The sequence below is a fragment of the Salvelinus fontinalis genome, chromosome 15, assembly GCF_029448725.1.
Source record: "Salvelinus fontinalis isolate EN_2023a chromosome 15, ASM2944872v1, whole genome shotgun sequence".
NCBI lineage: Eukaryota > Metazoa > Chordata > Actinopteri > Salmoniformes > Salmonidae > Salvelinus > Salvelinus fontinalis.
The window spans coordinates 28,094,540-28,108,199 of NC_074679.1; the positions used below are offsets into that span (position 1 = coordinate 28,094,540).

The 13,660-nt window shown below is 43.0% G+C and overlaps 1 protein-coding gene across 4 annotated transcripts in view; it reads right to left on the bottom strand.

The window, feature by feature from the left end:
- Nucleotides 1–441: 441 nt before the first annotated feature.
- Nucleotides 442–13,660, bottom strand: part of LOC129811699 (kinectin-like) — a 44,488-nt gene continuing 31,269 nt past the window's right edge. For 3 of the 4 annotated variants that reach the window (XM_055863217.1, XM_055863216.1, XM_055863219.1), the window contains 11 exons: nt 11,679–11,768; nt 6,537–6,656; nt 6,345–6,434; nt 6,158–6,250; nt 5,974–6,042; nt 5,777–5,860; nt 5,081–5,164; nt 4,052–4,135; nt 2,695–2,784; nt 2,355–2,465; nt 442–1,450 (listed from right to left, as the gene is read on the bottom strand). In XM_055863217.1, coding sequence (XP_055719192.1) covers nt 1,421–1,450; nt 2,355–2,465; nt 2,695–2,784; nt 4,052–4,135; nt 5,081–5,164; nt 5,777–5,860; nt 5,974–6,042; nt 6,158–6,250; nt 6,345–6,434; nt 6,537–6,656; nt 11,679–11,768 — 945 coding nt within the window. In that variant the 3' untranslated portion in view covers nt 442–1,420. The remainder of the gene's footprint in view (nt 1,451–2,354; nt 2,466–2,694; nt 2,785–4,051; nt 4,136–5,080; nt 5,165–5,776; nt 5,861–5,973; nt 6,043–6,157; nt 6,251–6,344; nt 6,435–6,536; nt 6,657–11,678; nt 11,769–13,660) is intronic. The other variant, XM_055863218.1, reaches the window with a different exon arrangement.

Below are 13,660 nucleotides of genomic sequence, written 5' to 3' on the forward strand. Positions count from 1 at the left end.
TATTAGTCAGTCACACACCCCTTAGCACATTTGTCATCAGGGCAAAAACCAGAGCTGAGGGAATGGCCTTACCTTTTATTTGTAGTAAGTCAGGGTCTAATCAAATTGAATGGCACATTGCAGAGATAAAAGATCATCCAGACCAAAAGTCAACCCCTAGCCGCAGCCCGTTACTCCTAGACTGATGGCTCTTCATAGGTCTGAAAGTATCAGTTAAGTGAAAGCAAAAACAAACACTTCACTCAAGCCTCTAGTAGGCAAAGTAGTACACTACATTTCGAGGTGGTGTCTAGATGTGTTAAGGGGTTGATTTTATATGTGCATGATAGACAAAATGTTAACAAACAAGTAGAGGGATAAGGTCTGGGACATTGGTGCCCCACGGTGGTATGGCAAAGGAAGTGCAGTCAAGAGAAGCAGAACTAAACACAGGACAACGAGCAGATTTATCAAGCATCCCTTTAATTAACTGTCACCTGTTACAAAACAAAAAAATGATTCCATGTTAATGAAATTAGCAACAATATAGTGAGTGTTGATTACAGATGATATGGGACACCTCTTCCTAAAGTAGTTACAGTAGGATTAAAACCTCTATTCTGTAGACCTGTCCAACTGCTCCCACAGCGAGGATGGTCACAGCCTCCCTCCTACTGGCTCTGCACTTAGACTTCCTCCATGGTTAGTTACTTAGTTACCCGTCTGACATGCTGGGACCCTCCCTTATGCCCTTGCCCCCTCCAATACCTCAGCCAAAGTATGCATATACAGTACCTATGTATTCATGAATCAATGCACATTTACAGTTTGTGAGCTGTCAGCAAAGGAGATCAACAATTGTAGTGTAATGTCAGCAGGTCCTAACAGTTACTTTTTCAACAATACATTTTTCCTTTTCAACTTAAAAAAAGGAAAGAGAACCCAAAGTTAATTTAGTGAAGTAGGAATCCACTTCATCACCCTCTGGACAAAGAAAACTAACAGAGAAAAAAACTACATCTGTATTCAAAGATTTCCATTGAAAAAAGGGGGTAAACGGGGGGAGATGCCATAGTCTGACACGTGTAGGATATCTTTAGCGCTGGCTGTGCTACTGTAGGGATCATGAGGAATGTGGGGGGACTTTGGAGTAGTAAGGTCTGGTTTGGTGTCCGGAGTGTGTGTGTGTGTAGCGTGAGGGAGCCCCTCTCCTCTGGGGCCCAGCGAAGTCTCTCCCTCACCCTGCTGAGGAGGAGCAGCTGGAGGTCAGAGGTTACAGGTCAGCGGCAGGCAGTGACAGAGGATCAGCAAGAGGCTGCCTACAGTACAGGTGAGGGGAAAGAGAGGAGTGTGTCAGGAGAGGAGAGCCATGATAGGAGAGGTGGTGGGGAGGTTGGGGGTGGTCTTTGTAGTAAGATTGGGAGTGTCCATCCTCCCCTCCCTATACTTCAGGCGAGTCTTTGTCCGATTCCTGAAAAGAAAAAAAGGAAGCACAGTTTAAGACCTCTGTGTGTTACAAGAAATATTTGCTTGCCAGTTACAACCCCGATTTAACAGATGTGCTTGCTGAAAACCAAGCACAATTTTAGAAACTGTTCATACTTATTATTATTCTCCCCCTGCTGGAACCTGAAGAAAAAAACATTGATACTACTTATACTTTTTACACTACATCCATATTTGCATACATTCCTATGCATTTCAACAGCCATAGACTTGAATGGTAAAACTTTGCACCGTGCCTAGATTTCAACCATTTATGCTTTTTGAACTATAACCATTTTAAAATGTTCATAAAAGATCCATGGGCTTCAATGGAAATTATTTGGATCTGCCACTGCTCTTGAACCGTTAAAGCATACAAACACCAAACCAATGTTGGCATGTTCAAATTGACTCAACTTGGATTGCTTGTCAAAAGATTGTGATGCTATTTGTACTTTTGAAATATAACAATTTTAAATTAGCATAAAAGCGCCATAGACTTCAAAAGGCAAACATTTTATTCACCACTGCTCTTGATCTGTTTCCGCTACAACAACCAACCCAATGTTGAAATGTGGAAAAAGTCGAGGGGTCTGAATACTTTCCCGAATGCAATGTATATCCCACTATAATAACTACACACCTACAAACCACACCAAAATAGGTCACTATAACTAACCCACAGCCTATGAAAACCATATTACTACCATTACTACTGCTGTCACTACCACTACTATTTCACAACCATAAATACTGCAAGAGTAGCAAGCACACACATTTACTTCAGTAAATTTCCTTTTCTATTTGTATATTTTTTTTCTTCTATATTTTAAAGCCTTCTTTTGATGGCTGTATTATCTAAATGTGGATGCATAATAAATACGTCGTACCGCCTCCTGTCTCTTGGTGAGTTGCCGGTTGACGGCCTGTAGCAGCTGCTGCAGTTCCCTCACAGTTTGGTTCAGCCCTGCAGTCTTCTTCTCCTTCCTGTCAATCTCCTCCTGATGGACACAGTGACAGGTTAGTTACTACCCTGTAGTCACTTTCAATATAACTACACCTACTTGTCAATAAAACGACCCCTATTTAAAGACTGGTTACATTTAATACACAACTACATCTTAGTTACTCTTAGTAGCTCGATACCTTTGTTTTGACCATGAATATACACTACCTAAATAATATGTGCAACATATAGCCACAGACAGTTCCCCGTCTATTAAGTCTTACGTGTGATGAGAGGTTGCTGTTCTCTATCAGGTCACCCTGGCCTGTCTCTTTGAAGATCTCCTCCTGGATCAGGTCCAGAGACTGCTGGGCCTGAGGTGGAGCAGGGTGGGGGAAATTACAAGAAACATTTAAGCTTACATTTCAGGTAATATAAGTGTGTTCAACACGTATTCAAATGCTCAGTGTGTATTTATCTGCTAGTAGGGATGCAAATTTCGGTCAATTTTGCTGCCGACTAACTGACCCTCATTAACCGGTCAACAAACTGTGTAAAAAAATAAATAATTAAACAGTAAAATCATGTGACCAACAAAAAATACTATTTGAGTTCTGTATATAATAATGAGATGCTTATGTTTCCGCCCAAGGCAGGAAGGCAGGCGACAAGCTTAGGCCCAAAATAAGCCCATTTAAACATATTAGCCTTATTTTGGACAGATTTTGTGTAGAGTGAAACCTCTCGCTTTGCCTCTTCCTCTTTGATACTATGCATGCACAGGACATTTTTCATTAAGCACTTAATGGAAACATGCAATAATAGCAAGCCTTTATAAAATATTTGCCTCCACGTTTCTACAGATGGATTTTCGCAAGGCTACTTTGAAGCAAGGTAAGACATGCCTCATTATTTGAAGTGAACTAAAAAATTCAGGTTTCAAACAATTACACTGCCTCAAGCTCCCATTGCAAAGTGGTGGGTGACGTGCTGCTAGGCAGGCTATAGCCTATGCAACCGAATGACAAATTGGAGGCACGCTTTAATTACGAGTTGTGATGAAGGAATAAAAATAGCTCCTTTAATTCGTGGCCACCGAAGTTAATAGGTGACTGCATTTAGAATTGTTATTTGTTGCGCAATGACTGGGCTTACAAACGCAGGTTTCATTCCAGTAGCCTACAGACTTTTTAAGGAGTTACTCTCACGCCGTCTGACATGTGGTAGGATATTCCGCTCCTCAAACTGGTGCAGTAGGGACAGGTATGAGAGCTCCGCCTATTTGGGTGAGCAAGGCTTACCAAATTCAGCTCCTCATTTTGCCTGACTGCTTCTGTATAAGAGCCATCAAGTTTGCTCTGCAGTTCAGTGCTGTGCACTTGTGATAATTAAGATGCATGGCGACTAACGAAAATACACACTCGCCAATTTAATACAGCACAATTATGCAAATGGCCCTATAGGCTAATAAGCATGACCGGTCAAATGTTTTTTTCGGCGGCTAACCGTTAACATCCTCAGCTCCTAGAGTAAGTTGCTTCTTTCTAGACGTGGACTGGTGACTAATTGTTTCTCTAACAGTAATGTAAATCCAAACAAACTAAAGGTAGTCCAATCCTAAGGGACAAGTGGACGTCTTACCTTATAGAGATCTCCAGCCACCTTTTGCCTCTCACTCTCCTCGGTCTCCAGTTTTGACAGAGTCTCAGTCAGCTGGGTCTTCAGCTGCAAGCGAAAACACCAGCGATGAGACAATTAATTCATGACAATCACAGCCCCACTCCTGGTGAAATCTGATCTCAAACTGTTTGGAGGGGGGAATTTGCATAAACACTGAGGTGGTATTCAAATATTTCTACCAAGACAAATTAGACCATTTTACATACACCAAAACTGGTTTCACTTGGCTTTTAGAGTGGTTGAGACATGTATAGATAGCTACTTATGGCAACTCTGATGTCAGTTATGTCTCTACTAAACTAGCTATTCAATGATTAGCTAGAGACTGATAAAGACATTAAATGTTGTATTATCAATGAAAAACCAGCAGAGATGCTTTACTTATCCTTGAAGATGTTCACAGACAGAGGGTGGCAAGACAAGAGACAAACAAGACAACCAGACAGAGATTGAAAATGTTTCAACTGTGTGTGGAGGCAGATGAATGATGAAAGCGTGTGCAGTTGAAGGCATAGAATGTATCCCCAAAGATGGCTGACATGGAAAAGCTCATTGTGCAGGAGTAGCAGTAAGCCACTATAAGCCTGTTAGTAGAAGTGATGGCGGAGTAGATAGTGTGCCGAGTGGAAACAGTAGTGTGTGTTAGTCTGTCCTCCTGTCCTCTCACCGAGTAAAAGTTGTCCATCATCTATAACCTATGATACTAATACTCCAGTCTTACGTTACACTAAGAAAAAACTTTCTCCTAAAAAGCAAAGAAAACACACCTTATGCATGCCTCTTGCATATAAGAATAGTTTAGCCCATGTTGCATTTGAGCTTACATCACTATTGTATCCATAGGTTGTAGATCGATGGACTGAAATCCAGAGGACTCAGAGAACCCTGTATTCCCCAGGCAGGTGGTGACCTCAGAGATAACGTTGGGTGGTGCTGGTGCAGTAGGGACAGGTTATGGGAGCTCTACCTATACGGGTGAGCAAGGCTTACCAAATTCAGCATCTCATTCTGCCTGACTGCTTCTGTATAAGAGCCATCAAGTTTGCTCTGCAGTTCAGTCAACAGATCTTTGAGCTGAAATGAAGTGTGAGATGTTTTTAACAGGCAGCTGTGGGATCGGAGGAGCCAGGGGACAGAACGCTACACAGCTGAAGCAGGGGAACGGGGTGGTCGATCGTCTGCTATGGTGAGCCTGTACAAGCCTATAGTATCAAGGTGTTTGGTTGGTTTTTCTACATTTAATCAATGCTCTACAGCATCTACATAAAACACATTCTCAAACAATGGAGGAATTGTGTGGTGATATGAATGAATTCACCTGCCTGACAATGTTTTTGTTCTGTGTAACTGCAGTGACTCCAATGTTGTAACAACAACGGGGCAGACTCAGTCTGTAAGTTACTGTGTAAAGTGTGTAAACCCTCTCAACCAAATTCTATAACAGAACATACCAGAATAAACTGTGTGGTGTGTGAACGGTGAATGTAATGTCTTAATTGTTGCATGTACAAACACTGGTGGATACCACAAACAGTAAACACAGAGACATGCACCATAAACATACAGTACAAAGCCACCCACAAACAATGCAGAAGCAAATGACTACATCTATGACTACATAGATGAATAACCACTATGACATGACCGAGGATGACTGGCAGATGACAGGAAGTCTAGTCAGCTCACCTCTCTGACCTCTGTCACATAGGTGGCGCTCTCACGCTCTGCTCTCTCCAGCGCAGACTCAAGGTGCTGCTTGTCTCTTATCAACTATGAAAGAACAAAACAAGGAATTTTGACATATGAAAAATCACTTGAGTCAACTGATGTAAAGTGACTAATACAATTGCTGAGAGATGTGTTAAGTGTGTAACTGGACTGACGTTGTCCAACTCCCCGACGTCACTCAGTCTGTCTACATCCTGCTCCAGTGCTGCAACTTTCACGCTCATCTAGGAAAGAGAGGGCAGGAGAGTGACCATAAGCACCACACATACCAATTATATAGTGGTTAAAGGGGCAATATAAATACAAATTCAGTTTGATTGAATGGTCTTCAGTGTTCACCTCTTTCAGCTCTGTCTGTGACAGATCCAGCTTCACCTTCCATCGAGACTCCTCCTTCTCCACACTGCTCTGGAGACGTTGAAGGATGCCCTCCTGTGGACAGTAGAGGGTATTACAGGTTAGTTTAAAATACCTCATGACGCCTTTATAGCGTTATCTACAGGACACTGATAGAGCATCACCTCACCGTCTCAGCCAACACTTTCTTGTACGTCTCACAATCTTTCTGTAGAACCTTCTGGGCCTCTTCAGATTCCTTCAGCTTATCAGCCAATACCTGGTGAAAGGAACAGCCCTGGTTACACTCATTTTCACCTCAGTTCTCAGACATTTGAAAACACAACTATTTTTAAAGAAACAGTAAAGGCTGTGCCGTCACCTTGGTGTCCTCTGAGCCCTCTGGAGCAGGTTCAGGTGCTGCTTCAGGGGCAGGGTTGGGCTCTGCTGCCGGGGCCTCTTTCACTGCAGTCTCAAACCTCTGCAGCCACTCCTGGTGGTTCTGAGAGAGAAGACAGTAGACAAGATACAAAACTAGGATTTGTGGAAAAGATGAACTTATAATTGAATATCACATCATATCTGTAGCTCAGTTGGTACAGCATGGCACTTGCAATGGCTGTATAGTGGGTTCAATTCCAGAGACCACCCATATACGTCTGCTAAATTGCATATATATATATATATATATACATATATATATATATATACATAAAATGCAAATTAATTACTTAAAAATCATACAATGTGATTTTCTGGATTTTTGTTTTAGATTCCGTCTCTCACAGTTGAAGTGTACCTATGATAGAAATTACAGACCTCTACATTCTTTGTAAGTAGGAAAACTTGCAAAATCGTCAGTGTATCAAAATTCTCCCCACTGTATATATACACACAGTACCAGTCAAAAGTTACTCAAATCAAACTTTATGCGCTGAAAACAACAAGTGTAGACTTTACCACGAAATGCTTACTTACAAGCCCTTAACCAACAGTGCAGTTCAAGAAGAGTTAAGAAAATATATTTACCAAGTAGACTAAAGTAAAAAGTAATAATAAAACACAATAACGAGGCTATATAGAGGGGGCACCGGTACCGAGTCAGTGTGCGGGGGTACAGGTTAGTTGAGGTAATTTGTACATGTAGGTGGGGATGAAGTGACTATGCATAGATAATAAACAATGGGGGGGGGGGGGTCAATGGAAATTGTCCGGTGGCGATTTTATCAATTGTTCAGCAGTCTTATGCCTTGGGGTAGAAGCTGTTGAGGAGCTTTTTTGTCCTAGACTTGGTGCTCCGGTACCGCTTGCCGTGCGGTAGCAGAGAAAACAGTCTATAACTTGGGTGACTGGAGTCTCTGTCAATTTTATGGGCTTTCCTCTGACACCACCTATTATATAGGTCCTGGATGGCAGGAAGCTTGGCCCCAGTGATGTACTGGGCCGTTCGCACTACCCTCTGTAGCGCCTTACTGTCAGATGCCGAGCAGTTGCCATACCAGGCGGTGATGCAACCGGTCAGGATGCTCTCGATGGTGCAGCTGTCGAACGTTTTAAGGATCTAAGGACCCATACTAAATCTTTTCAGTCTCCTGAGGAGGAAAAGGTTTTGTTGTTCCCTCTCACAACTGTCTTGGTATGTTTGGACCATGAGAGTTTGTTGGTGATGTGGACACCAAGGAACTTAAATTTTTTTTTTTTTTTTTTTACTTTCAACCCGCTCCACAACAGCCTTGTCGATGTTAATGGGGGCCTGTTCGGCCCGCCTTTTCCTGTAGTCCACGATCAGCTCCTTTGCCTTGCTCACATTGAGGGAGAGGTTGTTGTCCTGGCACCACACTGCCAGTTCTCTGACCTCCTCCCTATAGGCCGTCTCATTGTTGTCGGTGATCAGGCCTACCACTGTTCTGTTGTCAGCAAACTTAATGATGGTGTTGGAATCGTGTTTAGCCACACAGCCGTGGGTGAACAGGGAGTACAGGAAGGGACAAAGTACACACCCCTGAGGGGCCCCAGTGTTAAGGATCAGCGTGGCAGACGTGTTGTTGCCTACTCTTACCACCTGGGGGCGGTCCATCAGGAAGTCCAGGATCCAGTTGCAGAGGGAGGTGTTTAGTCCAAGAGTCCTTAGCTTAGTGATGAGCTTTGTGGGCACCATGGTGTTGAACGCTGAGCTATAGTCAATGAATAGCATTCTCACGTAGGTGTTCATTTTGTCCAGGTGAGAAAGGGCAGTGTGGAGTGCAATTGAGATTGCGTCATCTGTGGATCTGTTGGGGCGGTATGCTAATTGGAGTGGATCTAGGGTGTCCGGGAGGATGCTGTTGATGTGATCCAAGACCAGCTTTTCAAAGCACTTCATGGCTACCGACGTGAGTGCTACGGGGCGGTAATCATTTAGGCAGGTTACCTTCGCTTCCTTGGGTACAGGGACTATGGTGGTCTGTTTGAAACATGTAGGTATTACAGACTCGGTCAGGGAGAGGTTGAAAATGTCAGTGAAGACACTTGACAGTTGGTCCGCACATGCTTTGAGTACACGTCTTGGTAATCCATCTGGCCCAGCGGCTTTGTGAATGTTGATCTGTTTAAAGGTTTTGTTCACATCGGCTGCCGAGAGCGTTATCACACAGTCATCCAGAACAGCTGGTGCTCTCGTACATGCTTCAGTGTTGCTTGCCTCGAAGCGAGCATAAAAAGGCATTTAGCTCGTCAAGTAGGCTCCGCGTCACGGAGAGCTCGCGTCTGTGTTTCCCTTTGTAGTCCCTAACAGTTTTCAAGCCCTGCCACATCCGACGAGCGTTAGAGCCAGTGTAGTAGGATTCAATCTTAATCCTGTATTGACGCTTCGCTTGTTTGATGGTTTGTCTGAGGAAATAGCAGGATTTCTTATAAGCGTCCGAATTAGTCTCCCGCTCCTTGAAAGCGGCAGCTCTAGCCTTCAGCTCGATGCGGATGTTGCCTGTAATTCATGGCTTCTGGTTGGGATATGTACGTACGGTCACTGTGGGGACGACGTCATCGATGCACTTATTGATGAAGCCGATGACTGTGGTTGTGTACACCTCAATGCTATTGGACTTCCTGCTTTAGTTTTTGCTTGTTAGCAGGAATCAGGAGGATAGAATTATGGTCACATTTGCCAAATGGAGGGCGGGGGAGAACTTTGTATGCATCTCTGTGTGTGGAGTAAAGGTGGTCTAGGATTTTTTCCCCCTCTGGTTGCACATGTGACATGCTGGTAAAAATGTGGTAAAACTGATTTAAGTTTGCCTGCATTAAAGTCCCCGGCCACTAGGAGCGCAGCTTCTAACTCTCTTGCTAGATAGTGTGGTCTACAGCTTATCATAAGGTACTCTACCTCAGGCGAGCAATACCTTGAGACTTCTTTAATATTAGACATCACACACCAGCTGTTATTGATGAATAGACACACACCCCCACCCCTCGTCTTACCAGAGGTAGTGTCTCTGTTTTGCCAGTGCATGGAAAATCCCACTAGCTCCATATTGTCCGTATCGTCGTTCAGCCACGTCTCGGTGGAACATAAGATGTTACAGTTTTTAATGTCCCATTGGTAGGATAATCTTAAATCGTAGGTCATCAATTTTAATTTTCCAATGATTGCACGTTAGCAAGAAGAATGGATGGCAGTGGGAGTTTACTCGCTCGCCTACGGATTATCAGAGGGCTGCCCGATCCGCGGCCCCTTTTCCTGTGTCTTTTCTTCACACAAAAGGCTGGGATCTCGGCCTGATCCAGTGAAAGCAGGGTATCCCTCTCGTCAGACTCATTAAAGGAAAAAGTTTCTTCCAGTCCGCGGTGAGTAATCACTGTTCTGATGTCCAGAATATATTTTAGGTCATAAGAGACGGTAGCAGCAGCATTATGTTCACAAAAAGTTAAAAAACAAGTTACACAAAGTGCAAAAAACTAACAAAATAACACAATTGTTTGGGAGAATGTAAAAGGTCAGCCATGTTCTTCGGCGCCATCTTCAGCCTACTCATTCAAGGGTTTTTCTTCATTTTTACTATATTGCAGAATAATAGTGAATAGTGAAATAACACATATGGAATCACGTAGTAACCAAAAAGTGTTAAATAAAAATATATTTTATATTTGAGATTCTTCAAAGTAGCCACCATTTGCCTTAATGACAGCTTTGCACACTCTTGGCATTCTCTCAACCAGCTTCACCTGGAATGCTTTTCCAACAGTCTTGAAAGAGTTCCCATATATGCTGAGCACTTATTGGCTACTTTTCCTTCACTCTGCGGTCAAACTCATCTCAAACCATCGCATTTGGGTAGAAGTCGGGTGATTGTGGAGGCCAGGTCATGGTCATGATGGAGCACTCCAACACTCTCCTTCTTGGTCAACTAGCCCTTACAAAGCCTGGAGGGGTGTTCTGGGTCATTGTTATGATGAAAAACAAATGATAGTCCCACTAAGCCCAAACCAGATGGGATGGCGTATCGCTGCAGAATGATGTGGTAGCCATGCTGGTTAAGTGTGCCTTGCATTCGAAATAAATCACTGATAGTGTCACCAGCAAAGCACCCCCACACCTCCTCCTCCACTGTTCACTGTGGGAACCACACATGCGGAGAACATTCGTTCACCTACTCTGCGTCTCACAAAGACACAGCGGTTGGAAACAAAAATCTCAAATTTGGACTCATCAGACCAAAGCACAGATTTCCACCGATCTAATGTCCATTGCTTGTGTTTCTTGGCCCAAGCAAGTCTTCTTCTTATTGGTGTCCTTTAGTAGTGGTTTCCTTGCAGAAATTCGACCATGAAGGCCTGATGCACGCAGTCTCCTCTGAACAGTTGATGTTGAGATGTGTCTGTTACTTGAACTCTGAGGTGCAGTTAATTGCCCATTTATGAGGCTGGTAACTCCAATGAACTTATCCTCTGCAGCAGAGGTAACTCTGGGTCTTCCTTTCCTGTAGCGGTCCTCATGAGATCCAATTTCATCATAGCGCTTGATGGTTTTTGCAACTGCACTTGAAGAAACTTTTAAAGTTCTTGAAATTTTCCAGATTGACTGTCGTTCCTCTTTGCTTATTTGAGCTGTTCTTGCCATAATATGGACTTGGTCTTTTACCAAATAGGGCTATCTTCTGTATACCACCCCTACCTTGTCACAAGACAACTGATTGGCTCAAAAGGAAAGAAATTCCACAAATGAACTTTTAACAAGACACACCTGTTAATTGAAATGCATTCCTGGTGACTACCTCGTGAAGCTGGTTGAGAGAATGTCAAGAGTGTGCAAAGCTGTCATCAAGGCAAAGGGTGGCTACTTTGAAGAATCTCAAATATATTCCGATTTGTTTAACACTTTTTTGGTTACTAAATTATTGTTATTTAATAGTTTTGATGTCTTCACTATTATTCTCAATGTAGAAAATAGTAAAAATAAAGAAAAACTTGAATGAGTAGGTGTGTCCAAACTTCTGTCTGGTACTATATATATATATAATACTATAGATTATATTATGTGAGCACTTACCCGTTCAGTGGGCAGAGGCACGTTCGGTAGCAGTCTGTGCAGAACACCTCGACATTCTGCCTGGGCTATCTCCAGGGCTGTCTGGTTCTCCTGAAGAGGTAAAGGAGGAGGAAAGAGAAGACATTCAACATGGACTGCACTCAGGGAACACACACACAATTGGGGAACCTGTACAGTAGTTAGCTGAATAGCTCTGCAGGCAAACATCCAACCTCAAGACACTACCTCTGCTTACTTGGTTTCACTCCTCCCATCTCAAAGTACACACAGGAGTATAGCCTCTGACCAGCACAACTCCCTCTCCATGACACTCCAGTGAACAAACAGCTAACATTTACAATGGCTCAATTTTTTTGTGTGCGCTCCAAGCAAGTATTCATACGCCCCACTGTTCAGCAGCCACACACAACCACAAGACAAGTTCCTCAAGCTTTAGACCTCACCCTACACAGGTTCACTTATTTCATATTTTTATCCTCTCAAGGAGGAACATCAAAGTCACTTGTGTTCATATAGTTGCAGTACAGTAATGCCCCTGAGTATCTAACATTCTGTCCAGAAACAGACATCCATAGAGCACCACACATACTTCTGTTATCAGGAACCCCCAAACAAAAACCACAATGTTGGTACCGTTAAGCACATTAGCTGCACAAGTCTTGAAACTCTCAGAAGGAGAGCGATGTCATGTATAACCCCTCTACCCTCCAATGGAGTGAGTCTTGTAACAAACAGCTGGCACATTCACCTCTATCTCATTAGCACGTTGTGTTGTAAGGGGAATAGGTTCGACACTACGACATATGCTTTAGATTGTGTACAAGCATGAACTTTCCTGAGCGTACACAACAGGTGTCCGCCTACATTTTTACTGTACCAAATTGGCCGAGAGCAGCCGCTGGGTAAATCAGTTCACTATGTGCCCTGTCTGCTGTATTGACATGGAGAGGAACGGGGGTCACAGCTTAGGCAAAAATTCCCTGAACCCCACACAACTGTTTATAGTAAGAGCAATCTGTTAGTCTATGGTTTACTAGTGCATCCCTAAATACATATGGTTAAGCAAAGGTAGGGGCGGCAGGTAGCCTAGTGGTTAGAGCGTTGGACTAGTAACCGAAAGGTTGCAAGATCGAATCCCCGAGCTGACTAGGTAAAACTCTGTCGTTCTACCCCTGAACAAGGAAGTTAACCCGCTGTCATTGAAAATAAGAATTTGTTCTTAACTGACTTGCCTAGTTAAATAAAGGTAAAAAAGAAAAGAAAAAAGGGCTATGGCAGATTAGATTCTCACTGAAGAGTGGCGGCAGGTAGCCTAGCAGTTAAGAGCATTGGGCCAGCTATCGGAAGGTCACTGGTTTGAATCCCGAGCCGACTATGTGGAAAAATTTGCCGATGCACCCTTGAGCAAGACACTTAATCCCAATTGCTCCTGTAAATAAAAAATGTAAGAGGACAAAAAAATCCTTAGGAAACAACTGGGTGGATATAAACAGCAGGTAAGCTGAGGGGCTGTCTGGTTTCTAATGGTTCCATGCAATAAGATGATGGATGTGTCCACACAGAGTAAAGTACCGTTATTATATAATAACTCACTGATATTCAGTATATGTTTTGTTGCTTCCAAAAATTATTTTACACAAAACAATTATGTTGACTTATTACACATAATCTGGACATAATTTTTCAAAAAGGCAACTCTGCAAGACCAAATTTATTTTGAAAATCTTATAATCGAATTTCATTAGAGGCTGATCGCTGTAATGATGACAGTATATACACAAAGCAGAATGGAACACATGCTGGATTGGGGAGAGAAAATGAGGAAAGCACATGGCAGGGAGCGAGAGGAGCATCATGAAGACCATGGATCTCAAACTTATTATGACCATCTACAGGAAATCTGGAGTCAGTCACTGCACACTCATTTTCAAATGTCTATTTCTTTACTTTGTATTGGAATTGATGTACCGGTAGTTAAAATA